Source organism: Ursus maritimus, unplaced genomic scaffold (assembly GCF_017311325.1).
Source record: "Ursus maritimus isolate PB19 unplaced genomic scaffold, ASM1731132v1 scaffold_22, whole genome shotgun sequence".
In the NCBI taxonomy this organism is placed as follows: Eukaryota; Metazoa; Chordata; class Mammalia; order Carnivora; family Ursidae; genus Ursus; species Ursus maritimus.
In genome coordinates this window covers 46,677,807-46,704,975 of record NW_024424675.1, presented here as the reverse complement: position 1 = coordinate 46,704,975, position 27,169 = coordinate 46,677,807, and the positions used below count along the sequence as shown (strand labels likewise).

The window sequence follows — 27,169 nt, the reverse complement described above, 5'->3', positions numbered from 1 at the left end:
AGCACACACATAGCGCATGCACGCTCGCCCCCGGCACGCCACCCGGCCCAGGACAACACGCGGCCCGAGCAAATGGCAGCCCGCTGCAGAGGTCTGGGCGTGGTGGCCAGCACCCACCCCAGTGAGGGCAGCATCCCTCCTCTCCCAGAAGGAGCTGGAACGGAGACTTTCCCAGAAGGGCTCTGCGTCTTGCAAGCAGCTCAGGTTCACAGAGCACGTCATGGGTGCTGGAGCCAATGCAGGCCAGGCCTGGCCTGGCCTCCTGCCCCATGGCCCAGCCTCCCAGGCCTGGGGCCAGTCTGTGGCCACAGGGACAGTGGCAGGGGAGGGGAGGGAGTGGGGACCCACAGCCCTGTGAGCTCACTCCTCTCAACTGGCTGCCTGCCTGAGACCTCTCCAGGCTGGCAGAGTCTCAGAAAGGCCTGGAAGGAAGTGAGGGCCAGGGTGCCCAGGGCTCGGGCCTCCGGGTCCCTTAATCCCAGTCTCAGGCAGTGGACCTCAGGGTGTGTAGGACCCAACTAGGTGCCTCTGAGGACCTGTGGGGAGGAGGGGGATGGGGTCAGCAATCAGTGCCCCTCTGCAGAGGGGTTCCTGCCCCCTCCTTGGGCCTCTCACTACGGGGCCCGCCTCCTTGAGCAGATGAGGCTGGTGTGTGTGTTTCTGTAGAACGGTATCTGCACGTGTATCCACATGGGGCCCCAGACCCTTCCCAAGCCAACATGACCTCTCCCCTCTTCCTCCTCTCCAGGCTGGGAACAGAGGGGCCGTAGAGGCCGAGAGGCCGTCGCTGTACCCTGAGCAAGGAGGGGTCTGGGCCAGAGCCGTTGGGAGCCATGGAGAGCTTCACGGAGTCACTCAACAGGCTGAAGGAGGTCCACGAGAATGAGGTCCGAGGTGAGTGTCATGGGGATGGGTGGGCCAGGTCAGCGTGCTCCTACAGGTCACCTCCAACTCTTGCCAGACCTGGGGATCCTGCCTTCCAGGCCCGGACAGGGAGTCCCAACCCAGAGTCCAAAGCTTCCACGTATCGGCATCCCTGAGTGGGGCCCTGGGGGGTCTTCTCCTGAAGGGTCAGCTGACAGGGAGCAGAAATAATACCATGCCCCCAGTGGAGAGCCAAAAGCTTGGGCAGAGAAGGGCCCCTCGCCCAGGGCGGGGCAGGGGGTGCTCAGCGTCCCACAGAAGTGTCATCGCCCACCTCCAGGAAAGGGAGCTCATGGCTCTGGATGCCTGTCCAGAGCATTCCAGGGTTTTGAGCTGAAATCCCTTTGCTTACCTGCAGGACCCCCAGGCCAAGCTCTGCTGCGGCCCATACACCTGCCCTTTCCACCCCCTAACCGCAGGGCTGGAGCCACCCCGCTGCCCTCACTCCAGCGCCAGCTAGACCCTCCCAAGACCTTTCCCCAGCACTGACACACCACCCTGAGGGCCCAAGGGCCTGGATCCCCTCCCCAGCGACCTGGCGATGCAGGGGGCTCTGTGGGCCAGCAGGCCCAAGTCAGACTGCAACCAGAGGGCAACCTCTTACTGGGGTTTTCCCAAAGATCCTGCTTTATTTCAACACTGGCTGTGCCCCCCCAAAAACACACCTCCGGGACTTGGCCAAGTGGTTGGTCACTCCCAGCGTCAGGGTCCCTCCCAACCTCCAGGCAGTCCCCAGAGCCAGAGACCCCAAGGGGTCCCAGGCAGCCATGAGACTGGATGGAAGCTGCCAGCAGGTGCAGAGTGGGAGCCCAACAGGCGGGGCGGCCTTAGGGAGCAGTGAGGGGGTCCAGGCAGGCAGCGGGGGTCTACGGAGAGCCCTGCCTGACAGCCAGAGACAGGAGGACCCCTGGGTTCTGCTGTGTGACCTTGCCTGACCCCCACCCCTTTCCTTACTCCTCCAGGTCTGCAGAATAAGCTTCTGGAGCTGAACTCAGAGAGGTGCCGGTGAGTCAGGACAGACCCGGCCCAGCGGGAAACCGATGAGAAAGACAGTGGCCATAGCCCAGGGCACTAACCCTGCCATCATCCAGTGATGCAGGGGGGAGTCTCAGGCTCAGCGTGGGGGGTTGGGCGGAGTCACCGTGCAAGGCCATGCCTCCGGGAGCAGGTGCAGCCAGGACTGCACCCTCCAAGCCCACCCGAGCGAACGGGGACTCTCCAGTCGGTGGGCAAGCCGCACCCGCTCCGGGCACCCGGGCTGCCAGCAGTGATCCGTAGGAATGCTGCTTGGGAGACCCCAAGGCCCGTGGGGCGGCTCCTCACATCCCCGTTTCACTACGGAGCTGCAGTTCTGTAATGCGGCGAGGGGCGCGTGCACTCGGCCGGCCACACTCCCGTCTGGGCTGATGGGCTCAGCACGGCCCTTGCAAGGAAGTCCCCGCAGCGGGTGCACCCAACAGGACCCGGCCGGGACCTACCCCGGGGGCGGGGCCAGCCTGGACACCGCGTGGGGCTCCCGGGCAGAGCAGAACCCCCACCTCGGCTCGTCCCCACAGGGACGCCCAGAGGGTCGAGGAGCTCTGCGCCAAGAACCATCACCTCAGGGAGCAGCACAAGGCGCTGAAGGAGAACGTGCGCATGCTGGAGAACAGGTGCGCTGTGGACGGGGTGGGGCGGGCTGGGGAAGGGGGCATTCGGGAAGGTCTGGGGCGAACTAAACCGGGCAGGGGTCTCCACGGCAGGACTCCCAGAGCCTTGCGTCAAGTGCATTTGCAAGGCTCCTTCCCAAACTCAGCAGAACATGGAGCACTTAGCCCACAGGGTAGGGGTGGGGTGGGGCTTCCACAGTTTGGGAATGGCAGGGGCTCATCTTGGGAGCAGGGCGGTGAGGGTCCCAGCCCCTCTGGGGGCCTCAGTCTCCCTCCTCAGAGCGGCCTCTCACCCCCGCCCCCACAGGCTGCGGGCTGGCCTGTGTGACCGCTGCATGGTCACCCAGGAGCTGGCCAGGAAGAAGCAGCAGGAGTTCGAGAACTCCCTCCTCCAGAGCCTGCAGCACGTCTTCATCCTCAGTGAGCCCCGCCCCCTGTCGCCCTGCACCTCGGTGTCCCCTCCTGTGGGGGTCCAGTGACCCCCAGGACCTGCTCAGCCTGACATGGGGTCTCGGGGAAACAGACAATGGTACAAAGCCCCAGCCAGCCCCAGCATGTCCCTCTGCGGTCAGCCACCTGGGCTGGGGGTGCCCCTGCCCTCAGGACCCCCAACCCCTCCTCCCTGTAACGAGATGGTCCCACAGAGCCCGGAGGTCCCACCTGCCGATGAGGAGCACAAGCACAAGCCCCCTTTCCCTTGGGGGACGCCCCAGACAAGCTGGGTGCCGGGGGCAGGGGTGGGCTCCCACCACCTTTTATGGCCTCCAGCCTGGTGCCGTTCGCTCAGTAGCCTCACCCATCCACTCATGCCGCCACCGCCAGCAAGCCCCAGGCCAAGTGCTGGTGGCCCAGCTGGGGACAGGTCACGGAGGGGGACTTCCCTGCCCCTGCCCAGCCTCCCCTCCCCCGTCCTTCACTAATCAGTGCCTTTTGCAGCCAACGAGTTACACCGGCTGCAGGGGGAGAACGAGACGTTGAAGGAGGAGGTGAAGCGGCTTCGGGGCCCGCGGTGAGTGGGGAGGGCCAACAGCCTCAGTCCCCAGGGCCCTCCCCACGGCAGGCCCCCAGCACATGGCGCTGAGAGCAGGCTGCAGAACCATGGCGGGGGGGTCCCCTGGCTCCACAGCAGCTGACTCCAGAGACTCCCCGGGGACACTGGTATCTGAGAGAAGCCGGCCCTGCGGCATGAGCCACTGATGGTGGAGCCCCAGGCAACGTCCAGTGAGGGCTCCTTCCTGGTCACCTGAGTGTCCCCACAGGGCTGGCCTGGCCCCCAGGAGGGAGCCCTGGCCTTTCTGATTGTCTCTGGGGGCGCGGCCCTCGTTCACCCTCCCTGTCTTTGCCTCCCCTCTGGAGTCAGGCTCAAGCCCCAATACAGGGAGGGTGCCTCGGACCCCCCCTCACCCCTACTACTCCCCTCCCCGGGCGCTCGGAAGGCCATCACGGAGAAGACCCTGGGAGGCCACGAGGAGGCCGAGGACGACCATCCAGGTGCGAGTCCCCAGAGAGAAGCTGCTTTGAGGGACAAGAGACCAGAAAGCTGGGCGCAGAGGAGCCTGGAGCCCTCGGGGAGGGGGGGGTTTGGGCTGAGCCGCCCACCCTCTAAGGGCCTTCCGATCTGCCCTGCCCACCGCTCCTCCTCCCACAGAAAAGTCTACGGGGTACAGGACATCTCCAGTAGCCAAAATCTCCCCGAGTGCCAACCTGCCTGAGACACGGGCTCCGGACATGGTGAGGACTCCTTTCTGCCGAGCAGCACCGGGTGGGAGGCTGGCAGCTGGCGGCCCTGATCTGTGCCTCTCAGGGATCACCGGGTGGAGGCGAGGCTCGGGGTGGGGGGAGGGGGGGTGGCCTGCCCAAAGTCGCAGAGAGAACGGGGGAGAGGGCAGCAGCTGACCCGTCTGCCCCGTGCAGAGCCCCCAGCGAATCTCCAACCAGCTGCACGGGACCATCGCCGTGGTGCGGCCGGGCTCCCAGGCCTGCTCTGCTGACCGGGGCTCTACCAACGGGACACCCCCACTGCCACTGACCAGGAGCAGCCCGCCCAGCCCACCCTATGAGCACAGCCTCCCCCTGGACAGGTGAGGCCCCACCCACTGCTGCCACCAGGAGCAGCACCAGCCTAGCACCCGGTCTCCGAGTCCAGTCCCACCTTTCCCGAGGGGCCAGGGTCGGGCGGTGTGGGAGCAGCAGATGGGGACTGAGGCCCAGGAACCCGTGTCAGAAGGAGTCTAAGACCATCCTCCGAGTCTGAGAGCAGCATACACAGGTAGGTCGCGGACACGCAGGTAGCCCAGGCCCCGAGGAAAGATCTCCGTGCACAGTACCCCCTCAGAGCCCCAGGCCCCGGGTCACCTCTGGCCCCTCCACAACCGTCCACATGGGCCTACCCCTCTCTGCGACCTGCCTTGTGACCAGGGGCAGCTCGCCTCTGGGCCCCAGGCCCTCACCTGTGAAACAGGGGCTAACCCAGGGCCACAGGAATTGGGCTTCTCCTCATCCTGCAGCTTCGTGCGGGCCTCCCGGGCCCCTGTCACAGCCTATGAGTCCCTGAAGCGCTCCCTCCAGGCTGACCGCCTCTGCCTCCTGAACCATCACCTGTCTCTGCACCTTCAGAGCCCGCACTGCAGCCCCCAAGTCCCCGCCGCAGCCCCCAGTGGCCCCCGGCCCCAAAGCCTGAAGGCTGGGGAGGCAGAGGCCTGGGAGGAGCCGGTGGGCCTGCTGGGGCTGCCGGGGGCCCTGGTGGACGTACGAGACCCTCGGCTGGAAGGGGCGCTGCACCTGCTCCTGGCCCAGCAGCTGCGGACACAGGGGCGGCCGGGCAGTGCCAGGCTGAGGGGCCCGCCCACACTGGGGGGGACCCCACCCTCCCCACCAGTCAGCTCTGACTCGGAAGGCCCCCAGGGCGAGGCAGCTGGGGCAGCCCTCTCTGGAGGAGGGCACACACGGCCCACAGGCGCGGGCAGCCCCAGGGGAAAAGAAGCCACGGCCACACAGGACTATGTCCCAGACAAGCCCCTGGACCTCTCTGAGCGGGGCCGGGGCCGGGATGCCCCGAAGCCTCCTGACCGGTCGAGGTCCCTCAGCCCCCCAAGTGCCCACACTCCCAGCCTGGAGCCACCCCAGGGAGTGGAGCCACCTGCCCAGTCTGGACCCTGGGGACTCAGTAATGGCACCACAGGAGCCAGGGCTCCGGAGCCAGAGGAGCCCACCACTCCTGCGGTAAGGGGCCCACCCCTGCTCTTGGCCTCCACATGCCCCCAGCCCAGGTCAGCATCCCGCCGGGGCCCAGGCTGCGCTCCTCCGTCTGCGCCATCAGGCCGGTCACCCGTGAGAAAGCCTGGCGCCTGACATGCACTAGAGGGGAGATGGCTAACCCTCCAGTGGCAGCCCCGGGCACAGCCAGAGTCTCACAGGCCGTTCCCAACACTGGGCTGGGGGCAGGGCAGTTGCCCCAAATGAATTTAAGCCACTTACTTGCTTCCCCCCAGGATCCCTCCCAACCTCTAACAGGGCCCCACCGAAACATGCCCTCTCCAGGCGGGACGGGAGCTGAGGTGAGAGGGAGGCCAAAACCTCCCGCTGACCCACACGGGCAGGATGCTGATGGCCCCCCAGGTAAGGGTGAGAAACTGGGGTCCTGAGAACCCAGGAAGTGGTGTCATAGTGGGAAGGGAGGGGCAGTGGTCAGCATCAGCTGGGGGGGGGGTGTCTGTCTTAGGGCCCAGCTCAGTCCCCTGGGCTGCCCAGCCAAACCCTGGGTCTAGGGCTTGGCACCCAGCTGCAGACCCGGAGAAGAGGTAACAGCCCAGGACAGGCACGTCTCCGATCGTAGGTAGTGAAGGGAAGAGCGTCCTAGTCTTTAGGACTTCAGGCCAGGTAGTGAACTCCCTGTCACAGAGCAACCAAGCCTGGGGACAGCCCGGCTGGCGGGGTCGCTGCAGAGGGGATGGGAGATGCTGGAGGGTCACCCAGTCCCTCTGTGCCTCAGTTTCCTTCAGTTGTCACTCCCAGTCTGGTCTGCTAGAAAGGTCTATGCTTCTGCTAGGCTCCAGGGCCCCCAGCCTGGCCTGACCCACACCCTGCGTCCTGCAGAGCTCAGCAAGGCCCAAGTGCAGGGGCTGGAGTCAGACGAGCTGGACGAGTCGGACCCCTCGGACAATGAGGTGGGTCCCCAGCCGCACACTCTGGTGGGGCCGCTGAGCCAGGACTGCCCCAGGCTTGGGGGAAGGTCCTCTCCTGACCACACCCCCACGCCCCTCAGGTGGGCCTGAGCTCCGAGGTGGGGGCCAAGCTGAGCACGCCAGGAGAGGGGCCCAGGTGCTTCTGCACCAAGGAGCGTGGGCAAGGCCTGCCGCAGAAGAGGAAGCGGGCCTCGGGCCCATGGTGCAAAGGTACGGCGGCTGGGGCCTTTGGGGGCAGGGGAGCAGCCAAAGAACCATGCCCCCACCCCACCTTTCTATCTGCTTAGAACCAGAAACCAGCCCTTGAAACTCTCCTGGTGCAGGCCCCTTAAGAGGAGGGACCCAGGTCAGGACAGCATGAATCCTGGCTCTTCTCAGCCTCAGTGTGCAGCCTGAGCCGGTCCGGCCAACCTGAGTCTCAGTTTCCCCCCAGAAAGGGGGCAATGCCAGAGCTAGCATGAGATTTCAGCAGGATAAGGCTGAGGACATTGGTTCTCACCATCTTTGTCATCAGGGCAGAGGGGCCTCCTGGGCCACAAGCAGCCCCCAGGCCTGGGAGCCCTGAAGCCCTGCCGCTCTCCCCATCCCTCGTGGTGGGGGGACTCCCGGCCCCTCCTGTCCACCTTCGAAGAGAAGCGGCTCGGAGGGTGCAGCCCTCTGGGTGTGGAGGTGTCCACTCCCGCTAAGGAGGCATCGGGGCTGCTCGGTTGTTGGCCAAGGGTGGTGCCTGCGGGCTCGTGCCTGTAGGGCAGTGGGAGCAGCGGGCCCTGGCCTGAGGGGAGCAGCACGACCTTGGCATCTGCTCGGGCGCAGATGCAGCTCCACGGGCGCCAGGCGCCTGTGAACACCTGAGCTCCGAATGGATGCCGCCCCAGTGTTTGTGCAGGCGGGCCCACGACAGGCAGGCTGGGCTGCGGCCACCACCATATGCCACTGTTGCCGGGAAAGTGACGGCGGCCGGTGCGTGATGGAGCACCCGGCGGAGGAGGCCAGCACGCCTGTCTTATTCAAGCCGCTTCCTGCTGGGCGTGTCGGGAAACTCTCCTGGTGGCCACAGTGCATAGGGGTGCTCGGGCACCCCCGCCCGGAGCCAAGCCTTCCCCGTCCCCGGTCCTCCCTGCTGGGGCTCCCAAGCAGGTACCCGAACCCTGCAACACACACACCGCTGCTCAGTGAGAACGGGGCCCTGACCCGGCCTGTGGCCGGCACCACCAGCGCCGAGGGCAGCGCCCTGCAGAGGTTCAAGGTGCCAAACAGTAACCACTGCCTGGGGGCTCAGCACCCTGCCCTGGGATGGCCATCGCTGTTTCATAGATGGGAAAACTAGCCCTCAGAGAAGTGAGATGACCTGCCCAAAGTCACAGAGCTGGCACGTGGGGTCAGGATTCCAACTTGACTCTTCTGACCCAGAACTTGAGCTCATTCTGCATCAGAGATGGGCCCAGGGCCCAGCATCTCGGCGGGACCTGCCTGCAAGGGTCCCAAGGACAGACGGCCCTCCCCTATACCCCAGGCCCATGGAGGCACCCCCCAGTGCCTTGGGCATCCTAAGAGCATTCACCCAGAAGCTTGATTTATCCAGAAGGTCCCAGACCTTCAGCAAGGCATCCAGGCACTGGGGCCAGATGGTCTTCAGGGTCACACACCTGCAGAGAGCCCACCCTCCCACCAGGTGCCCACACTCACCCTCCAATCAGACCAGCCCTGCCCCAGTGTCTGCTGCGTCCAGAGACGAGTCAACTCTGCCAGTGCCATCTTGCAAGGGCTCAGCTCCCCTCGCCCAAATCCTGTCCACGGGGCCCTGGGCAAGAACACAGCATCGCAGTGAGCTAGAACAGACTACTGCCAGCCCATGGCTGGCCTCCCACCTAACCTCGGTCCACTCTCCACAGCCTCCAAGAAGCTTCCGCCGGGGAGAAGGAATCCAGGGGAGCCCCTGACAGTGCACGAGGGGCCCGGGAGCCCAAGGCACCCTGAGGACAGCAGCCCTTCACCCAGCAACAGCAGCTGGGAGGAGACTTAGCAGGTTGCTCCCTGGGGAACCACAGCCTGCCCAGACACGGCTCCCCACCCGACCACCAGCCCAGCAGACGGCCCAGCCCAGGGCAGGAGGGGACTGGGTCTTGGCCCGTGGCCACAGGGGCTAGGAAGGCCGAGAGGGGGTCTTTGGCTGGTCGTTTGAACCCCAGCATTCGCTTTCGTGGGGGAAGTAGGGTTCTGGGAGGCAGGGGAGGCGGGGGTCACTCAGGCTCCAGCCCAGGCCCCACCCCGGCTGCTCATAGGCAACCCTTCCTGGGCAGTGCCCCCACCTCTCACCATTGTAGACTCCGCTGGCATCCCTGACTCCCAGGGCCCTGCTGCCTGGCCACTCCTTCCCCGACGGGGCGCGAAGCACGAGCGGTGGTCTCAGGCGCCCCCTTGTGGAGTCCCGCGAACACGCTGGGTGGTGAGGGTGTGGGGCACACCAGCAGAGGTGGGACACCCAGGATCAAAGTTGTCAAAGGCGGCATGTTCGGCATGTTCGGCTGGCAGACTCAGGGGTCAGCTGGGTCTCCACCTGCCTCCGCAGGGGATTCGAGAGGCTCTGGAATGCATCCCGGCCCAGGGAACAAAACCAGCCCCATTTGCAGAGAGTACCTCTGGGGAGGGCGGCAGGGACAGAACAGGAAATGCACATCAGCCCCCACAGGGTCCCCTCCTCCCTGACCATTCTTGAGGCCCTGGCCCCACATCTGCCACTGACGCTGAGCCACCCACAGGGCCCCAGGGTGGCTCTGCCAGGATTGCACCCTTAGTGCTCAGGGATAGCCTGCTCCCTCAACCGTTCTCACTTCCAGAGGGTGTGTCTCAGAGCACCGTCTGTGCAAGGAGCCTAAGCAGGTCCCCAGGCCCCATCCCAGACCCACTGAATCCGGTCTTGGGGGCAGCCCTGCACATGGAGTTTGAGAAATCTGAGAACTGCCCATTGCAAGGCAAAGGCAAGAGACCGGGCGATGACTGGGCTGGGTGAGGCCTGCGGCAAACTGGGAGCACAAGCCAGACCATGGGAGCACCACTCCGCCTTGCTCACTGTGGCCTGCCTGCCGGCCGGCCCAAAAACCAAAGGAACTAAGTTCCCAAGAGGGAGGTGTAGGGGTGTGTATGTGCATATTTGTGTGTGAGTGTGTGTGAAACGTCCTGTTATTAAAAGTTACTTCGATTTTTCTGAAATCAAATAAAAGCTGGGTGCTCCATTCACATCTGACTTGTAGGCCAGAGCTGGCTCAGGGGTACCCTGGGTGGTGGAGAAGCCACATGGGAGCCCAGGGAGACTGTACAACAGAGCCTGCAAAAAGACCACGTTCCTCCCTGTGTCCCCCCAACACCCTCAAAATGTCACTCACTGGCAGCTGGCCAAGGAGAAACACCGCAGGGCCCAGCTCTGTCACCACGCTGCAGACAGGCATGGGTGTGGAGCACTCCTCCGTCACTCTGTCCCTCCATGAGCCCCTGGGCACAGCACTTCACAGCGCTGCTCTCACTGCTCCCTTACCAGAGCCCCACGAGGCACACACCGCTAGCACCCCCACTTCACAGACAGAGAAGGTGAAGCTCAGGAAGGGTAAGGAACTCACCCAAGGTCGCCCAGCTGGCAGGTGGCCGAGGAGGCCGAACCTGGAGCTCAGGCTCTTGGCTCCCCGTTCCCCGTGCATCAGCAAGCAGCAGCGACAGAGGGCACTGACAGTGGGCACAGGGACTCCCCAAGAGGGGCCTTCAGAGTGCAGTTCTCCTCCCCAGGAGCGCCTGCAGGCACACGTTCAGCCCCACTTTCTACCTGATGGGAAACGGTCCACTCCCTCCCAGGCATGGGAGAGGCTTTGAAGACCACTTTGGAAGGGCAGAGGGAAGAGGAAAGAGGTCAGGCTGGACACTGGGGGAGCCTACCGGTGGTGGCAAATGAAGATTAGTAAGAGGGGACACGGCCACTGTGAGAAGGGGTATGGGGTCCGAAGGGGGAGCGGGCCATACAGTAAGCCTCACTTGGGACAGGAAGGTCTCTCGTGGTGTCAGCCCTGCCCCGCCCCACGCCCTCTCCAGCGCGGGAAGAATATATGCTGGGCATGTTGGGCAAGGCGGGGTGCCGAGCGTCTACACACAGAAGCGAACCCACCAGCACGTGCCCAGATCTGCAGCCTGGGGACGCCCCCTCACCGAGCCAGCTTTATTCCGACAATACCCTGAAGTCACGGTCCCAGGCAGACAGCTGGAGGGGCGGCAGGACCCTGTCCCCGCAAAGACACAGGCGGGCTCCTGGGGGCTCCAGAGGCAGCACCTGAGCACAGAGCCTCCTGCTGTGAAGGGGCACCTGGGTCCAGAAGAGGAAACAAGGCCTAGGCGCCACCAAGGCTCAAAGTCACTGCGCTGAGAGAAGGCCCAGCACTGCCCCCACCCGCCTGCCATTCCAGGCAGGTCCCTCTCCCTCCAGACCCTCGGGTCCTGTCTTTTTCAGTCGGGAGAGAAGCCAGGTGGCACAGCCCGCCATTCCAGGGAGCCTCAGGGGCTCCTCAAGGGGATGGTCCTTTACACCCTGAACGCCCCCGTCCCAGGGCAGGCGGCACAGCTTCAGCCCCCCGCACCCCGCACCCCAGCCGCTAGCACGGACCCACACCCCACAGGAGACGAGCGCTGGAGCTAAAGACTCAGGCTCGACGGAGGCTGACCATGAACACCGCAGCCTCGCAAGGAGAACGGGGCGGCGGCTCCCCGTAGCCGCTGCTTCAGAGGCGGGGATTCGAACCTGGGCCAGCGCCAGCGCCGGGCCCCAGGCCAGGCCCCGCGGGGCCGATTGGCCCGCGGGCGCCGGGCTCCCGCTCCCTCGGGGTGCAGCAGAACCGCCTCTAGGACCCAGGGGAGCGGCCCTGGCCCGCCCATGGCGCCGCGCGGGCCAATGAGTAGGCGCGACGGCAACATATTTGCATGTGGGCGCGCCTTGGCCAATGGGCGGCGTGCGCGGGCGCGTGCGCGCAGGCGGGGCGGCGGCGGCGGGCGGCCGGCGGGCTCAGTCGGAGGATGGCCGCGGCCGCGGCGGGTGGAGCCCCGGGCCCGGCCCCCGGCTCCGGTCCCGGCCCCACCAGGGCCCCGCCGCCTGCCGGCTCCGGCCCTGCCGCGCCAGGGCCCCGCCGCAGGTGCTCCGGAGGCGCGGGGACTCGCGGCGCCGCCAGGCCGCGCTCTTCCTCAACAACATCTCCCTGGACGGCCGGCCCCGGAGCCTGGGCCCGGGCGGAGAGAAGCCCCTGCCGCCGCCGCCGCCGCCACCTCGCCGAGGTCTGCGAGCTGCTTCCGCGTGCCGCCGCCGCCGCCGCCGGGACCCCGGGCCCGGAGCCTCCCGCCCGCGGGGCGCCGCCGCCGCCGCCACCGCCGCCCGCTCCCCCCGCCGGCCTGCCCGGGCTGCCCGGGCCCGCGGGCAGGGCGTCGGCGCCCCAGGGCCTGCTCAGCCCGGCGTCTGGCCCCGCGCCCGCCAGCCTCGGCCTCGGCCTGGGACATGGGCTGGAGGGGCAGCGCCAGAGGTGAGTGGGGACCCCGGGCCAGATCCGCGCAGGGCTGGGGTGACCTGACAGCCCAGGACACAGCGTTGGGGCGACCTGGGGGTCACGGGTCCAGGGGATGGGGTGGAGTGGTCCAGGGCCCCATCTGCACAGGACTTGGGGATCAGGGTCACTTGGGGCCCTGTGAGCCCATGACGGAGGGTTGCACAGGACTTGGGGATCAGAAGGGGACCCTGCTCCCCTGGGACCCCAGACACAGGGTTGGGGTGTCCTGAGCCTTGCCAGCACTAGAAAGAGAGCCTCGCCTGGGCCCCATGAGTCTAAGATGTGGGGGTCAGCGGTCCTCAGGCCCAGTCCCCAGGCACAGGGGTCACGGTCCCCTTAATTCTGTCAGCCCCTTTCAACCTTGGCAGTGAGCTGAACCTCAGTTTTAGGGTTCCCTCAGCCCTTATCAACCCCCAGACACACAGCCCTGGCAGCTCAGTCACGCCCCTCCCCAACCTGCTTTTATCCATCCCGGGACTCAGGGACTCTAAAGCACCTTTTGCAGGGCTCCTTGCGTTCTCTGAGCTGGGTGATCCCTCCAGTCTTCACTGTGACGTGTGTTTCAGAGCCTTCTGCGCCAGGCCGAACCTCCCAGCCTCCCAACCTACTGGCCCCTGATCCACACCATTACCTCCATGCTGACTGCTGTCCCCCCACCCCGTCCCCTCTGAGCTCAGTGTCCCTGGCCCTGTGCATTCCCAGCTTGCACTTACTCTCCCTGCTCTGATTCCACTTCTAGGAAGCCCTCAGCCTGTCCCAGAGCAGCCACCACCCCTGAGCCCTGGCCCTGCAGTCTGCCTGTGCCCAGATAGCCCCTGGCTCCCAGACACCCTGCTTTCTTCTCCCAGAGACCCTTCTACAGCCTCCCACTGAGCTGCAGTTTTGTGGCCCCTTCCTCCAGATGCTGGGGCTCTCCCGTACCCTCCCACTGCCCACCTTCACCCTGTGGGGTGATTTGGTTGCTGGGCCTAGGACTCAGGACTGGCTGCTGTCACCATCCTTCTGGAAGGGCACTGCTTAGCCTTTGTGTGCAGGACAGAGCTGCAGGGAGGCCCTTCTGAGGCAGGCCCCACAGGTGTGCAGGGAGGGGCCCAGAGCAGAGCCCTACAGCTCAGTGCCCTGCATGGGTGGGCTGAGGCCTTGCATCCCTGGAGTTCAGAGGCGGCTCTTCTCACCTGGTGGTCACAATGGCTCCCTCACCCCCTGGTCCTCAGACAGCGCTGAAGATGATGGGGTTGAGTCCAGAATGCAGGCTTGGTTGTCAGGAGTTCTTGACGTTACATTCTGATTTCTCGTGTGTGGCCCACGGGTAAGTGCTTACTGAGGTCGCCTTCACATCATAGACGGAAATATTTCCAACTCCGCGGAGAAGCTGCTGCCTCCCGGGCCGGCCAGGAGGATGTCCGTGGACCTGACCCTTGCCACAAACAGGCCTGGCCAAGGCCGCAGAGAGGGTTAGGGGACTGGGTGGAGCCAAGGGATCTTTCAGCCCCGAACATGGCAGCGAGGCAGCTCTCTCCTGCCATCCCTGGGGAGGTAGGACTGCTTATCCTAGAGGAAGCTAATATTAAGAGAAAACGATTTTACTGGTGGAAATCAGTCCATTTTAAAAAACAGAGAGCCTACTTGTCCTCTGTCCTTTGCTGAACAGAGAGCCTACTTGTCCTCTTCCTTGAAGGTGTAGAGTCAGCCCAGAGGATGGTCCCCAGATGACGCCGGGTCTCTGGAGTCCCTTGGTGCTGTGACGCGTCATGGGGCTTCAGAGGGAAGGGGGCTCACCTGCCGCCAGGCCCGAGCTTCCTGAGAGCAGTTTGCATCTGCTCTTCCCATCCGCTCTCTGGCGCTGGGCCGCCCCCTTCCCCTTTTGGGGTGCGTGTGCGTTCTGGGCAGACCGCATGTCATTTTAGGCTCTCTGTTCAGCGAAGAGGTGACCTTGCTGTGGGCCAGACCCTGCAAACCAGGCTAGCCAGCAGCTTGCCCCTTGAAGCCTCGCTCAAGGGAAGGGCTTGGGGGGTGTAGATGCTGGATGCAGCACCCGCAAGCAGGACCCTGCAGGGCCCATTCCTAGGAGCTTGGGAGGACGCTGGCGCAGGATGGGAAATGATGTGGGTCGGGGTGCCCTTTGGTTTTCCTGCTGCACCCACCCCCGTCCCTGTGTCCATCCACCCATGGCCTGAGCCCAGGCCGTGAACGCTCTCCTACCACTCCCTTCTTCCTGCCCCCTGGGGCCACACCTGTGCAGGACTATCCCTCCTCGAGCTCTGCAGCAGAGTGCATGAGAGCTGTCCAGCCAAGCCGGGGGGCTCCTAGCTGCAGGCCCAGTCTGAGGATCAGTTGTATTTCCGGGGTGGGGTATAGTGAGGGCCTCCTCCTGAAGTCTAGCCAGGCTCTGGGCACAGACCCGCTGTCATCCTAGGTCCACCCATCAGGGGCTCTGTTGTGACCTTGGGCAGGAGCCTCACTGAGCCTCAGTTTACTCCTCTGTGAAGTGCTTTTGCCTTCTGTACTACCTACCTGAGGGGCTGCGTGAGGTCAGGTGAGGTCAAGGGCTCAGCAAGGGGTGGCTGTGGCCAGGGCCAGGTGAGCAGACACTTGTCACAAGCACATTACCCAGTGAGCGCTCACACTCCGTCCACAGCAGGGAAGTTGTGTTTCGCCCTCAGGGTTCAGCCCCGTGTGGCTTTTCCTGCTAAGCCAGTGAGCAAGTCACTGGAGTCCATACTTCCCTCCTAGAACCTCTAACGCGGTGTTTACTTTCATTTCAACACTGCGGTCACTTAAGGTGAGCAGGCAGGCTTCTGGACTCCTCCAGCTGGCAGAAACAGGTTTTCAGGCCCCTGCTGGCCCTCACCAGGCCCCGTACCCTCCTCTCTCCTAGAAAGCCTGAGGGAGGCCCGGGCTGTGCAACAGAGCACCGAGAGCCTGGAGCCGTACTTCCTCTCACTGTCTTAGGGGATGCAGATCTGAGATCAGGGCAGGGCAGGGCTGCGCTCCCTCTGGAAGCTCGAGGGAAGGACCTTCCTGCCTCCCCCAGCTCCGGGTGGCCCCAGCCGTCCCTCCAGTCTCTGCTCCGTCTTCACGTAGTTCTCCTGTGTCTGAACCTGGCCTTTTCCTCTCCTTGTGAGGACACCAGTCATTGGATCAGGGTCCATCCTATGGGCCCTGTCTTCACTTGGTCTCATCTGCAAAGACCCTGTCTCTAAACAGAGTCATAGTCACAGATGTCAGGGGTCAGGACTTCAGCATAACTTTCTGGGGGCACAGCTCAGCCCACTACAGCCCTCATTAGTGTCCAAGGCACTAAGGACAGGGCAGGGGAGCCAGGGGCACTGCCATGAGGCCGGGGACATTGCTGCGTTAGCTGGGAACAGAAAGCCTCGCAGTTCTGGAGGGTTCACGCTGATTCTGAGAAAGGGCCTGGGGTTTTAGCTGCCACGCTGGCCAGGAGCCACTCCGTGTTCCCGAAGCTGCCAAGCTCCTGTCCAAATTAAACCAATTTCAGTGTAGTGTCTGGCAATTGCTTACAACTCTGATCTGGCGGGTTCTTGCTGGAGGACAACTGGAAACGGTTGCCGAGGGTAGAGCCTAGAGGCGCGTCTTCCCATGGCGGCTCGGAGGCCTTGCTGAGACTTGGCCCCCAGAGACCATACCTGGGGTCCCATCACCAGGGGAACTTCAGGCCTCTCTGAGCGGTTGGCTGGAACGTGGGGTTTGTGCTTTTCCTGGCAGGGACTTGGTGAGATGGGGTACCCAGGACCACCACTCCTTGGACAAGTATGCACAAGGGTCTGCGAGGTCAGGTGGCATGCTCAGATGGGCATGGAGCAGGAGAGGGCCCCAAGTCGTGGGCACAGGTACCTGTCAGCAGCCCACGCCAGCTGGTCTGACCCCTTCACTTGGCCCCTCACTCTGTTTGGGTGGTCCTCGGCCCTCAAACAGACCTCAGGTGGGAGCCCTTCCTTGGCTGGGCATTTCTGCAGTGACAAAGTAAAGGGCATTCATCAGACGATAAAAACTGTCTAGTAGTGATTTCTCTTCCTGTTTGCAAGCACATTTCACATCTGGGATTGGGGGGGTGGCAATTCTGAGAGTGAGCCAGAGGGTGAGCAGACCCGTGGTCCATGCAGTGGCCGCCTGTGCCCTCTTGAGAGCCTCTCCCACACCCCTGACCCTTGGCTCCTTCTTCCCCAGAGAGTCTGAGGCAGGCACCCTCAGGCCAGTCGCCGGCGAGTAGACCCCATCCCGTGGACCCTGGGCCTGACCGTGGCTCAGCAGAGAGGCTTCCTGGGCCCGGAGACTTGCGTTGCCCAGACATCCGGGGGCAGGGGAGGGGGCGCCGCAGGGAGCAGAGAGCCCAAGTTTTGTTCTCTGTAGCGTGTTTGTTAGTGGTGGTTTTAAGTGGGGGCGTAAAATGCATGTCGCGCTCTGGGGCAGCGCGCTCCCCAGCAGCTCTCTGCAGCCAGCTTCCGTCCCCGCCGTGAGTGCTGTGCGTCCAGGCACGCTGTGAGCGCAGTGTGCCCAGCCTCCTGCTGTCCGCGCTGGCTTGCCTCCAGCCGGGAATGTTTTGGGTGGAGCTGCTGGAATGTTCTGTCATGCCTGCTGGCCGCACAGACACCTTCCTGGGGGTAGTTCCCAGAGAGGCTGAGCAGGGCACCCTTGGCCGGAGCCCGTCCGTGCTGGGGTGCCCATCCTGCTGGGGCCACATACAAGGCTGTGGTGGTCTCACTTCAGGACCCACCGAGGGGCTGGACATTCCTCCAGAGGAGCCAGTGCCAGAGGTTGACTAGCCGGCAGTTTCTTCTGAAGGGGACACTATCTCCGGAGCAGCTGGACTGCTCCATGTTCCGGGAAGGGTAGGCCCTGCCTGACCACCTGGGGCGGCCCCTAGCCGGTCGTGCGCCATCCACAACCGGGGCTCTGACTGCTAGCCTCCCTACTGCCTTCACTCTCGGAAGCCTGCAGACCCGGTGCTGCCCGACGCGGTCACCTCCACACCAAAGATGTTGGGATCCCTGGGAGCGTGCAGGCTGCTTCTCTCCTGCCCACAGACACTCCACTTCCAGAATGTCCCGCAGCCACCGGCTCATCGCGGTGCCCTCGCTCCGCCCTCTGCAGACGGGGACGCACCCCCGCCCCAGGGCCGCTCCCACCCCCTCAGTATCTGCACGTCAGCCTGATCCTGAGAACACAGTAGGCCTGCATGCCTGGGCTGCCCATGTCCCGCGTGTCCCCACAGACCTGCGCCTCAGAGCTCGGGGCACCGTGATCCGCGTTGTCACAGGCTTTTCATCCCAGCCCAAAGAGCACACCTGGAGCGCAGGCCAAGTTCAGCAGAGGAGCGCCCGGGGACATGGTTGAGGGGTGGCCTCGATTCCAACCAGCCTGGCGGGGTCCGCAGGGGGGGCGGAGAGGCAGTCCTGCTGCCGTTGGCAAATGCACGGGCCAACTGCTGGCACGCAGGTTGCAGTACCACCTGACCAGCTTGCTTGCCCGCTCTGTACCTCAGTTTCCCCACGTGTGAACTGAGCGTAATAACATTGCCCCTCATGTGCAGTTAGGGCTGAGTGTGTAAAATTTTTAGGAGGAGAGAGAGGTGAGAGAAAAGCACAGCTCCCTGCAAGAGCACTGGGGTCAGGTTTCAGAGCCTGGCGAGCTGAGTGGCATCATCCCAGAACCAACGGAAGGCGTGAGCGAGGCGGCAGAGGCCCACGTCTCACCTGCCACTCCACCGGGCAGTGGGCCAGAGGCTGTGTGCGGGGCCAGGCCTCTGTGGAGATCGCAGCCGGCCTGGGCCCTGCAGATGAGGCCCCGGGTGTGCGGAAGCCGTTGGGGCACCACCTGGGAAATGGACTGAGAAAGCCACACGGGGCTGCTCCGCAGCGCCTCTGAGCCCGGGCCTGCAGGGCCACGTGCAGACACCTCCGGGGACGCTCGGGCTCTACCTAAGCCGGCAGCTTTTCTGGGCACGGGTCCTGCCCATCCACCTACTCACTCCCACCCCCCAGGCTTCTTAGGACCTGGGTGTCTGCCTGACACGCCCCTCCCGCTGCCCCTTGAGCAGCCGCACAGCCGCCTGCAGAGGCCCCTGGTGCCCATTCCCCCGCCCCCCTGTCCGGTCCTTAGGCCACGGCTACAGCCCTGCTCCGCTACCCTCGCAATCACATCACCCCCAAGCACTCTCGTCTGACAGGTGGGTGCCCCCCCCACCATCTGGGGAGGGGGGGTCACTGCCCCTCTCTGAAGATGGGGCTGCAGTGGGACACCCAGCATTTCACTAGAGGTTGCGTTGTATCTGATTCTAGTTCCTTTTCAATGAGTTCCTGCTGCTTCTGTCATTTTAAAGACTTAAGTTGAGCCTGGGCCGTGGCTTCAAGGTGACAGCCTTGGAGTCCCCCAGGACTGCCCTGGTTGTGTGACCTGGGGCAGGTGCCCAGCTGCTCTGTGCCGCCATAGGCAGTGGCTCCATGCAAGAGGTGGTGGCTGGGCCCCTAGCACATGACAGTGACCGCTTGTCACCTTGGCTCCTTCCTGCCTGGATTCCAGGCTTGCTCCACCCGGCAAGGTGGCCTGACCACACTGGGCTTCATCTGTCAGCCAGGGGTCCTGTGGGAGGACAGTGTTGCGTCTGGGCAGGCTGCAGCTCCCAGAAGTGGCTTCCTCGGCCATGTGTCCCCCCCCATCCCCTCCCCAGGAGCCCAGACTCAGTTCACACTCTAGACGTGCAGGGCTCCTGGCACGTGCCGGCCCAGGCTGAGCTCAGCGCCTGTGTTGCTTTGTTTCATAGACCACACAGCCCTGGCCTCTAGGAGCCTCCCTCTCGCTGGGAAGGTGTGGGGATTTGGGACCCATCTGCGTAGCTTTGTCATAAGCAGCCCTTACTGGGGAGATGTATGTGTCTGCCCCACAAGGGCTAGGAGGTCAACAGGTGACCACAGTGGTGGCCTTGATTCCAGTCACCAGGGTTTGTGATCTTGACCTGAGGGTGCGGCCACGCAGGATTTTTGAGCCTTTGGGCTTGAGAAGCTCCCCTGACACAGGGTGGGAGGCTAGGAGCTCCTACCTTGGAAGACCTTCCTGCAGCCCCTCCTTGTGCCTGCTGTGGCTGAGCATGACCTGCCCTGCCAATCCTGGGCCAGAGAGGACGCTTGGTATCTGGGCTGAGCTCTGGGGGGCAACAGGCAGTGGACCAGGGTGCTGGTCCCTCTTAGATGCTTCTGGCAAACTCTGGTCCTTGGGTGGCCCTGCCTGAGGCTCAGACCTCACTCCAGACAGGCTCCTGACCCAGTCGGGTGAGCTGCCTTTCCATGGGGAGAAGCCCGAGGGCATGTCTCTGGGTCCGAGAGCAGCCTCCTCCCAGGTCTGTTAGCTGAGGCCCTGCACTGTCTTACAGAAGGCGAGTCGCCTCCCAGCGCTGCTCTCTCGAGTTCCTGGAAGACGCTGTGGGATGTGCCTCCGTTCAAAGGTAAGGGTCTCTGAGACCTGGGACCAGAGGGGGTCTTGAGGGAGGGAAGAATGACCTGGTTTTTACCTTGCAGAACCAAACACATATCCGGATCCCCAAGACACAAAGGCCTGAAGAAGACTCACTTCATCAAGAACATGAGGCAGTATGACACAAGGAACAGCAGGTACCACGTGCCACAGCAAGCACGTGGCCGCCCAGAGGCAGGCCTGCCATCTGATCCTGGGCCCCCAGCTGCAGGCCTGGAGCTGCCCACCATGTCCCCCTCGCACCTAGTGGGGTCCAGGGACCTGCCCTTCTCTCTGTGCATAAGTCTTGGGTCCTGCCCATCCCCCTCTCTGGTATCCTGGGTAAAGGGACACAGAGCAGGCATGGCAGTGGAAGGTGGCCAAGAGAGAAGGGCTGGGTTTTATCTGGGAAGCATAGGGGGTGGTTGACCTACAAGCTGGGATGCAGCTGCCCCAAACTGGAGCACAGGCCTGGTGCGGCAGCCCTCGGAGCTTCTGTGTCTGTAGGCGCTGCATGGGGCCTCTAGGGGTTCCCATGGCCCAATCTCAGGGCCCGCCCTGCCAGCCCTGAGGCGTCTGAGCCGTTACCCTTCCTGCTGAAGGCCCCGCTGCCAAGCACCTACCCAGCGGCTCTGGTCGGGAAGCTCTGTGTTCTCCTAAAGCATGACCCCCAGCATGACGGGCTCATGCTGGTGCTGAGGAGTGGGCCCGAGGCAGACCAGAGCGCTGGGCTGGCGTCAGTGAGCCCAGGTGCCCAGTAGTCCCAGCCAGCAGCTTGTGTCAACCAAGACTAGACAGGAAGGAATTTTCTCCCAGAAACGCCCACCACCTGCTCTGACCAACACCTCCCCCCAGGATCGTGCTCATCTGTGCCAAGCGGTCCCTGTGTGCGGCCTTCTCGGTCCTGCCCTACGGAGAAGGACTGCGGGTCAGGTGAGTGGCCCAGGGAGGCACCGAGCTCAGGGCTTCGGCTCTGCCAAAGCTCCTCAGGAGCTCTGAAGGCCTTTCGGGTCCTGGGTGTCTAGTAGGGGTGTGTCCGCACTGTTACTGTGTTTGAGCGGCTTACGTGCAGAAGCCTGGGACGCCCCTCGTGGGGTTGCTGCCCCGCGTCCTCGTGAGCAGTCCGGGCAACTGCATCCCGTGCTTAACTCTGGGAAGAAGGCAACGGCCGTCAGTATGGGGACGGCACCAGGGGGCCTGGCAGTAGGGTACCCTTCGCCCGGGACGTGCCTAGGCCAAGCTGGCCAAGGGCGTGGCCTCAGGTAGAGGTCGGTGCTGCTCCGTGTTCCAACAGGAACTGTGTGGGCCTGGGAAGGGGTAGGACCGGGCCACCTCCAGGGGCAGAGGAAGGCAGCAGCTATCTCCCGTCCTGTGCACTGCAGTGACCTGAGGGTGGACAGCCAGAAGCAGAGGCACCCATCCGGCGGCGTCTCCGTGTCTTCTGAGATGGTCTTTGAGTTGGAAGGCGTCGAGCTGGGAGCAGATGGGAAGGCAAGCATGGGTGCGGTCCACGGGCGGGCGGACGGGCACGGAGCTTGCACTCACCAGGGCAATAAACACACGGAGCTGCATTTCCCCTGAATCTTCTAAAACACATGGTGTTGGTGGGAGGAAGCCCTGTAAAAACGGGTCCTGTCGCCTCGCTCAGCAGGCAGGTGATGAAAAACGACCTTAGTCAGGAGGGTGTCCCCGTGCCGCCTCTGCACTGGTGCTCAGAGGCAGGGAAAAGGTTCCTGTGCTGCAGATCCCACATGGGATGGCCGGGGTGGCATTCTGGAAAGTTCTTGTTACTGAGCACGCTAGCCCCAGCATCCAGCTCTGGGCTGCCTGGGAGTATTAGCTCTCGGTAGGTCCTTCCTTGTCCACACGGGTGGCATTTGTGCAGGGCCCTCGTGCAGCAGGAAGGCATAAGGCACAGCTTGCTGGACCTCTGATTTCAGGACAGGGATGTGGGCCCGGGGGCGATAGGGACTGAGCCCTGACATCCTTGCCTTTCCAGGTGGTGTCTTATGCCAAGTTCTTGTATCCTACGAATGCCCTGGTCACACACAAGACAGACAGCCACGGCCTGCTGCCCCAACCCCGGCCCAGCGTCCCCCGCACTCTGCCAGGTTCAAGATACAAACCGGCCCCGGCCAAGTCGGCGCCAGCCGGCACGGAACTAGGTAGCCTCACGTGCTCTAACTGGCCGCAGGGCAGGCAGCCACACCAGCTGGGCAAGAGACTGCAAATGGCAGACCAGAGTCCCATTCCAGCCCACAGTCCCCAGTCCAGGCAGGGCTCCAGGCTCAGGAGCAGGGTCAGGAGAAGGAACTCCCACTAGAGCAGATGGCCTAGGCTTCATCCGAGCAGGCACTGAAGAGATCCCGTGTCCACAGATGGTGTGGGGGCAGGGGAGCAGGGGGGACCCTCCTTGTCAGGACATCCGTCCTTTTACCCAGCCCTCAGGGACAGGGAACCGCAGCCAGCTGCCCCTCCCAGACCCCAGACTCCAGCAGCTGGCCCCCCCTGCGCTAGACCAGGGTTCCAGCTGAGGCTTGGGTTGGCAGAAGCTGGTTGGTCAGAGCTGGGGGCTCGTGGTGGGTCAGGGCTGCCCTCTGCATGCAGGGAGTGACGCAGGGGATGCGCTGGAGTATAACCCCAACCTCCTGGACGACCCACAGTGGCCCTGCGGCAAGCACAAGCGGGTCCTCATCTTCGCCTCTTACATGGTACGGTGAGCGCCACCACACACCCACTCTGCACGCCTCCGGGTGTCTGGGGGCAGGCTGAGGGCAAGCCGCCAGGGCAGGGCTGACATGCCCCCCACCCCCAGGACGCCAGCAGCACCTCGGGACAGGAGGGCCTGCACTGACCACACCGCCCTGGGGTCACCGTTGCCCTCAGCCCACACCCTGGCGGCCCGGGTCTGCCCACTCTGCACCCTCTGTCCTGAGACTTGTCCTCGGCAGAGCTGGTGCCTGAAGCCGCCGCACTTTCACATTGCAGACCCAGGCCAGCATGAGATCACCCACGGGGGCTCAGGCGGGTGGGCCCCCAGGGCTGTGCAGGGCCAGCTCCCCAACCTGCTGCCTTCTCCCCTGCAGACCACGGTGATAGAGTACGTGAAGCCCTCTGACCTCAAGAAGGACATGAACGAGACCTTCCGGGAGAAGTTCCCACACGTCAAACTGACCCTGAGCAAGATCCGGAGGTAAAGGGGGCTTTGCCACGATGGGGCCGTTCCTCTTCTCCCCCACGTCTGGCAGGCCCTGAGCTTGACCAATCCAGATGGGCCCCCCCAGGCCCCCCCCACCATCTGCCCAGGCCAATAGCAGCAGCTCCCCAGCCCCCCCGCCTACCACCTCCGGGGGCCAGGCCGCCTTGCTGCCTCTGGTACCCACACCTACTGGCCCTCCTCCCTGATGCCCGGGATAGCACCGGAGACTGGCACTGACCCCCCGTGATCCATGGGCTCGCAGGCCGAGGAGGCTTGCCCAAGACCTCACGGCGAGTAAGTGGCGGACTGCCCTGCCCTGGGTGCATCTGGCCCCACTGAGTCCCACCGTCCCTGCCTCAGCAGCACCCACAGGGACTTAATTGAAGGTCTGGACACTGCTTCAGCGTGTCTGTACCACGGGGCCTTTCCACTGGTGGTTTTCTCCGCATTGTCCTTGCCGCCACAGGACAGCAGGGACCGTGTCCTCTGTGGTATCCCCTGGAGGACAGCATGGGCCAGCCGGTACAGCTGGGGGGGGGGGGGCCACAGCCAACCAACATCAGCCGGCTTGCCCACCAGGCTGCGGGCGGAGTGCTGGGCCGGGCCTACCCCTGCCCGCACGGAATGGGGCTTTTTCAGCAGCCCAGCGAGCCCTCCTGGGGCAGAGACAGGGTGGCCACTTCCTCGGCCTGTGAACACCGGACCTCCGTGTAAACCTGCAGTTTAAAACGGGAGATGCGGAACCTCTCTGAGGAGTGCAGCCTGGAGCCCGTGACGGTGTCCATGGCCTACGTGTACTTCGAGAAGCTCGTGCTGCAGGGCAAACTCAACAAGCACAACCGCAAGCTGTGCGCCGGTGCGTGCGTGCTGCTCGCTGCCAAGATCAGCAGCGACCTCCGCAGAAGCGAAGTCAAGCAGCTCATCGACGTGAGTATGCCTGCGGCCCCGCCCCCACCCACGCGGCCCCGCCCCCGGCTGGCCCGGGTAACCTCCGCGCTTTCTCAACGCAGAAGCTAGAAGAAAGGTTTCGCTTCAACAGACGGGATCTAATTGGGTTCGAGTTCACGGTGCTGGTGGCCTTGGAACTCGCGCTCTACCTTCCGGAGAGCCAGGTGTTACCTCACTACAGACGCCTCACGCAGCAGTTCTAGTCCAGGCTGCCTCCGCATGCGGGACGGCCCCCCTGCAGGCGCGCACGCTCGGGCCCAGGGGGTGTTCCCAGGCGCTGCGCTACACACCCACCCGGGCGCCCCTGGGCACCCACCTGGCGGGACTCGCCTGCCCTCTGTGACTGACACCGCGGTCTTCACACCCTTGCATCCTTGGAGGGACGCGGATTTCGTCCCAAAGCACAGCGTGCCACCATGGTATTCCTGAGAGCCTGCTTGCATTTTCACAGGAACGAGATAGACGGTTTTGTGTTCTTTTCCACGTGCCTGAGAGTGGGCTGCACGGGGACCCTGGCTTACCTTGTGCGGTCATCCCAGCTCTGCGGCGTCCTTCTCCTTTGGGTCTCCCGCAAACGACGGGAGGAGCTGCGCAAGCATCGCAGTGGAGAGCTGCGTTTCCAGACCCTACCTGAGAAAGCATGAGTCTTGGCTGTTTCAGGTTTCAGATGTGGAGACGCAGCACTGCACCCCCATGGCCTGGCTCCCTCCCAGCCCAGCAGCGCCCCCGGGATGCCCACCGCCTCCCCGGTGTCCACAGGTGGAGCTCTGGCATTAGGTTAAGCCAAGCAGAGCAGACTCCGGTTTATCTCATTCTTTACTCTTCCGAGCATCGTGTCACTGTGAAATTCCGGTGCCGGGTGTCGCACAGCCCCTCAGGCCTCGGCGCAGACCCTGGCCCGCCCCTGGGGGACCCGCCCCTCACCTCTCACCAGGAAACCCTGCTGCGCCTGCGACACTCTGGACCTTCAGGATGACTGGATTGCTTGCTCTTGGCTCTTGATCTTCCTAAGCAATATTGTGATGGAGAAAAGGTGTATTTATTGTTACTTGGAATTCAGTTCTATGGGTCTTTTTAAGGGAACAAAAACTGGTTACACAGAGCTGTTGAAACCACATTTGATTCTCAAGCAGGCGGGAGATATGCTCCTCCACGGCCCTGCACCCCATGGCACCATCTCCCCAAGGGGGTCAGTGCTCACAGGGTTTCTTCCCAGGCAGGAGGGAACAGCAGTCCCGGCTGCCACACAAAAGGGGCCCAAAGGTAGTGGCCGTCACCTATGCGCAGGCCTGTGCTCCACATGCCAGCAGGGCCCGTGTTCTGCTTTCCCAGGTCTGCGTGTCCTTTCTGCACTCTGACCTGGTTCTCCAGTGTGCTGCCCCACCAAACACTGAAGAACCAAGGAGCTTCTCCCCTTGGGTCAGCTGCTGTCAAAAATGACCACGTTGGCTGGGCCACTTAGCTGCTTCCCCACTGCTATCCTATGAACCTGTCACAGGGCCTAGGCTACAGCCCTACCCTGTACTCGCGTGTGGACCGGTGCTTCTGCAAAAAGGCGACCCCAGTTCTCATCACAGCACTCAGGCACCAGCACCTCCGCCCAGACCCCAGCACCTGTGTCTGCCCGCAAGCCAGCCCGTCCTCCTCACTGGCACAAGGGGAGACTGCAGCATGGAGGCCAAAGCCCAAGTCTGTATTCTGACCTTATTTATTGTGGAGAACCTCCCTGTCCTCTTCAACGTGGCCACTTAACCCATGTGTACCCAAGGTGAAGATGGAAGTTTCCTTCTGGATAGCAACCTGTCCTGCCACCTGTGTCTGGATGTTTTCAGGTTATAAGTACTGCAAGGAACTAACCCCAAGTGTATATCCTGGTTCACAGCTTGACTTCAGAGCATGTGTCCTTGGGAACAGCTGAGACACAAGCCGAGTGTATACACTCACGCACACCCGAGGCTTGTCCCTTGGCGTGTCCTTGTGTCATCAGTGCAGAAAGCTGCTGTCATGTGGCATTCAGCAATCACTGCAACAAAGCCAGTATTGAAGCCAAACTTTAGCCAGAACCCCTCATTCTCTGGAACAAGCCCAGATGTGAGAGATGTCTGAGGGCCTGACCCGGCTCTCGGCACCTGGTAGCCCTTGTGGACTGAGAAGTGTGCTACGCGACTATCTGACCTCATTGTCCAGTCATATGTCATGATTTGTTTGCAAATGGTAATGTATTTGTGGTTTGAAATAAAACGTGGTTTTGCAATGTCCTCCAAAGGTTGGTTGCCTCTTCTCAGCTGAGCGCCGGCCCTTCCTTGTCAAACAAGCACAGCCCTGACCCCCTGGGGCCCAGTCACAGAACAAACAGACACAAATGGGTTTTTTTATTTATTTATGACAAATATCCCACATCCGTGATCTCCTCCAGTCAGAAGTTCCTAGGACAAAAGTAAGAACAACGTGAAAACCTTGTTTCTGGAAAGGTCCAGGGCCTCTGTGCCCAAACGCAAGCCCTCTTACTTACTTTGAAACGATGCCATCAGCCTTCGCCAGTCGGAGAATGGAATCATCAGACTCCCCCTGGAAAAAGCACAGTAGGCTATCTCCCCTGCTCCCCCAAGCTGGCAGAGTGCAGACCAGCCCAGTCTACTGGCCTCACACCTGACTGCCGGGAGAGGATCTGGAGACCAGGCTGCCTCTGCTGACTGCCAAGTGCCAAGATAAAGGCCCACCTGAGTGCTCTGTCAGGGTGGTCCTTTCCCAGCCCCTAGACCCCCGACTGCAGCCCCAGCAAAGGGCGGGCAGCCGGCACATTGGTTCTGCCAGCTCATCTCCCTTCCCAGGTCCACAGCCGATGCGGGAAGCCAAGCGAGGGCACTCACCATCCTGCGAATGGCCCCACAGATAGCGTAGGTTTTGAACTGGCCGTTGAACCTGCCCGTCACCTTGTCAACCTGCAACACGTCAACAAGGGTCACTGAGACCGCCAGGCACCTTTAGCTCTACCTCTGGGGCTCGGGGATGACCAACCCCGCAGACCGCCCTGGGGGCTTCCTCCCCGGCGGGACTGGCCCTCCGCCATCCGGCTCACCTCGGCCACGTTCATCTGGATGGACGCGTGGTCCTTGGCGCCGATGATGCGGTTGCTGGCGGAGCTGCAGGGGGAGCGCAGTGAGCGGGCAGGAGTGGGGGGGGGGCGGGAGAGTGTAGAGGGGGCGGGAGTGGGGGGGGCGGGGG

General features: G+C 63.4%; 3 protein-coding genes across 3 annotated transcripts in view; 2 read left to right on the top strand and 1 right to left on the bottom strand.

Annotated features, from left to right (window-relative positions):
* Window positions 1–833: 833 nt before the first annotated feature.
* Window positions 834–8,780, top strand: RBBP8NL (RBBP8 N-terminal like). The gene is made up of 15 exons (XM_040637876.1): window positions 834–894; window positions 1,887–1,929; window positions 2,481–2,576; window positions 2,881–2,993; window positions 3,510–3,582; window positions 3,934–4,083; window positions 4,220–4,304; window positions 4,488–4,654; window positions 5,081–5,795; window positions 6,065–6,191; window positions 6,669–6,739; window positions 6,838–6,967; window positions 7,272–7,404; window positions 7,895–8,013; window positions 8,650–8,780. Exons 1-15 carry the CDS (start codon window positions 834–836, stop codon window positions 8,778–8,780), a joined length of 2,214 nt encoding a protein of 737 aa, XP_040493810.1.
* A 2,953-nt stretch (window positions 8,781–11,733) lies between these two features.
* Window positions 11,734–24,286, top strand: CABLES2 (Cdk5 and Abl enzyme substrate 2). The gene is made up of 11 exons (XM_040637875.1): window positions 11,734–12,110; window positions 12,205–12,303; window positions 19,718–19,789; window positions 19,863–19,955; window positions 20,653–20,730; window positions 21,180–21,288; window positions 21,797–21,962; window positions 22,405–22,508; window positions 22,884–22,990; window positions 23,719–23,923; window positions 24,007–24,286. The coding sequence occupies exons 1-11, from the start codon at window positions 11,734–11,736 to the stop codon at window positions 24,145–24,147; spliced, it is 1,551 nt and encodes a 516-aa protein (XP_040493809.1). The 3' UTR covers window positions 24,148–24,286.
* Window positions 24,287–26,307: 2,021 nt separating this feature from the next.
* The window catches only part of RPS21 (ribosomal protein S21), a 1,219-nt gene continuing 357 nt past the window's right edge, over window positions 26,308–27,169 (bottom strand). Inside the window, exons 3-6 of the mRNA XM_040638566.1 lie at window positions 27,024–27,087; window positions 26,815–26,886; window positions 26,457–26,512; window positions 26,308–26,370 (exon numbers count right to left, since the gene is read on the bottom strand). Of these exons, the coding sequence (XP_040494500.1) occupies window positions 26,361–26,370; window positions 26,457–26,512; window positions 26,815–26,886; window positions 27,024–27,087 (202 nt within the window). The 3' untranslated portion in view covers window positions 26,308–26,360. The remainder of the gene's footprint in view (window positions 26,371–26,456; window positions 26,513–26,814; window positions 26,887–27,023; window positions 27,088–27,169) is intronic.

Excerpts from the sequence above, each read along its gene's own strand:
- RBBP8NL (XM_040637876.1), top strand. The coding sequence starts at position 834 with ATGGAGAGCTTCACGGAGTCACTCAACAGGCTGAAGGAGGTCCACGAG. Across the intron at positions 4,084-4,219 it reads GGTGCGAGTCCCCAGAGAGA|AGAAAAGTCTACGGGGTACA; the intron begins AGCTGCTTTGAG and ends TCCTCCTCCCAC. Across the intron at positions 5,796-6,064 it reads AGGAGCCCACCACTCCTGCG|GATCCCTCCCAACCTCTAAC; the intron begins GTAAGGGGCCCA and ends GCTTCCCCCCAG.
- CABLES2 (XM_040637875.1), top strand. The coding sequence starts at position 11,734 with ATGGGCGGCGTGCGCGGGCGCGTGCGCGCAGGCGGGGCGGCGGCGGCG. Across the intron at positions 19,956-20,652 it reads TATGACACAAGGAACAGCAG|GATCGTGCTCATCTGTGCCA; the intron begins GTACCACGTGCC and ends ACCTCCCCCCAG. Across the intron at positions 22,509-22,883 it reads TCATCTTCGCCTCTTACATG|ACCACGGTGATAGAGTACGT; the intron begins GTACGGTGAGCG and ends TCTCCCCTGCAG.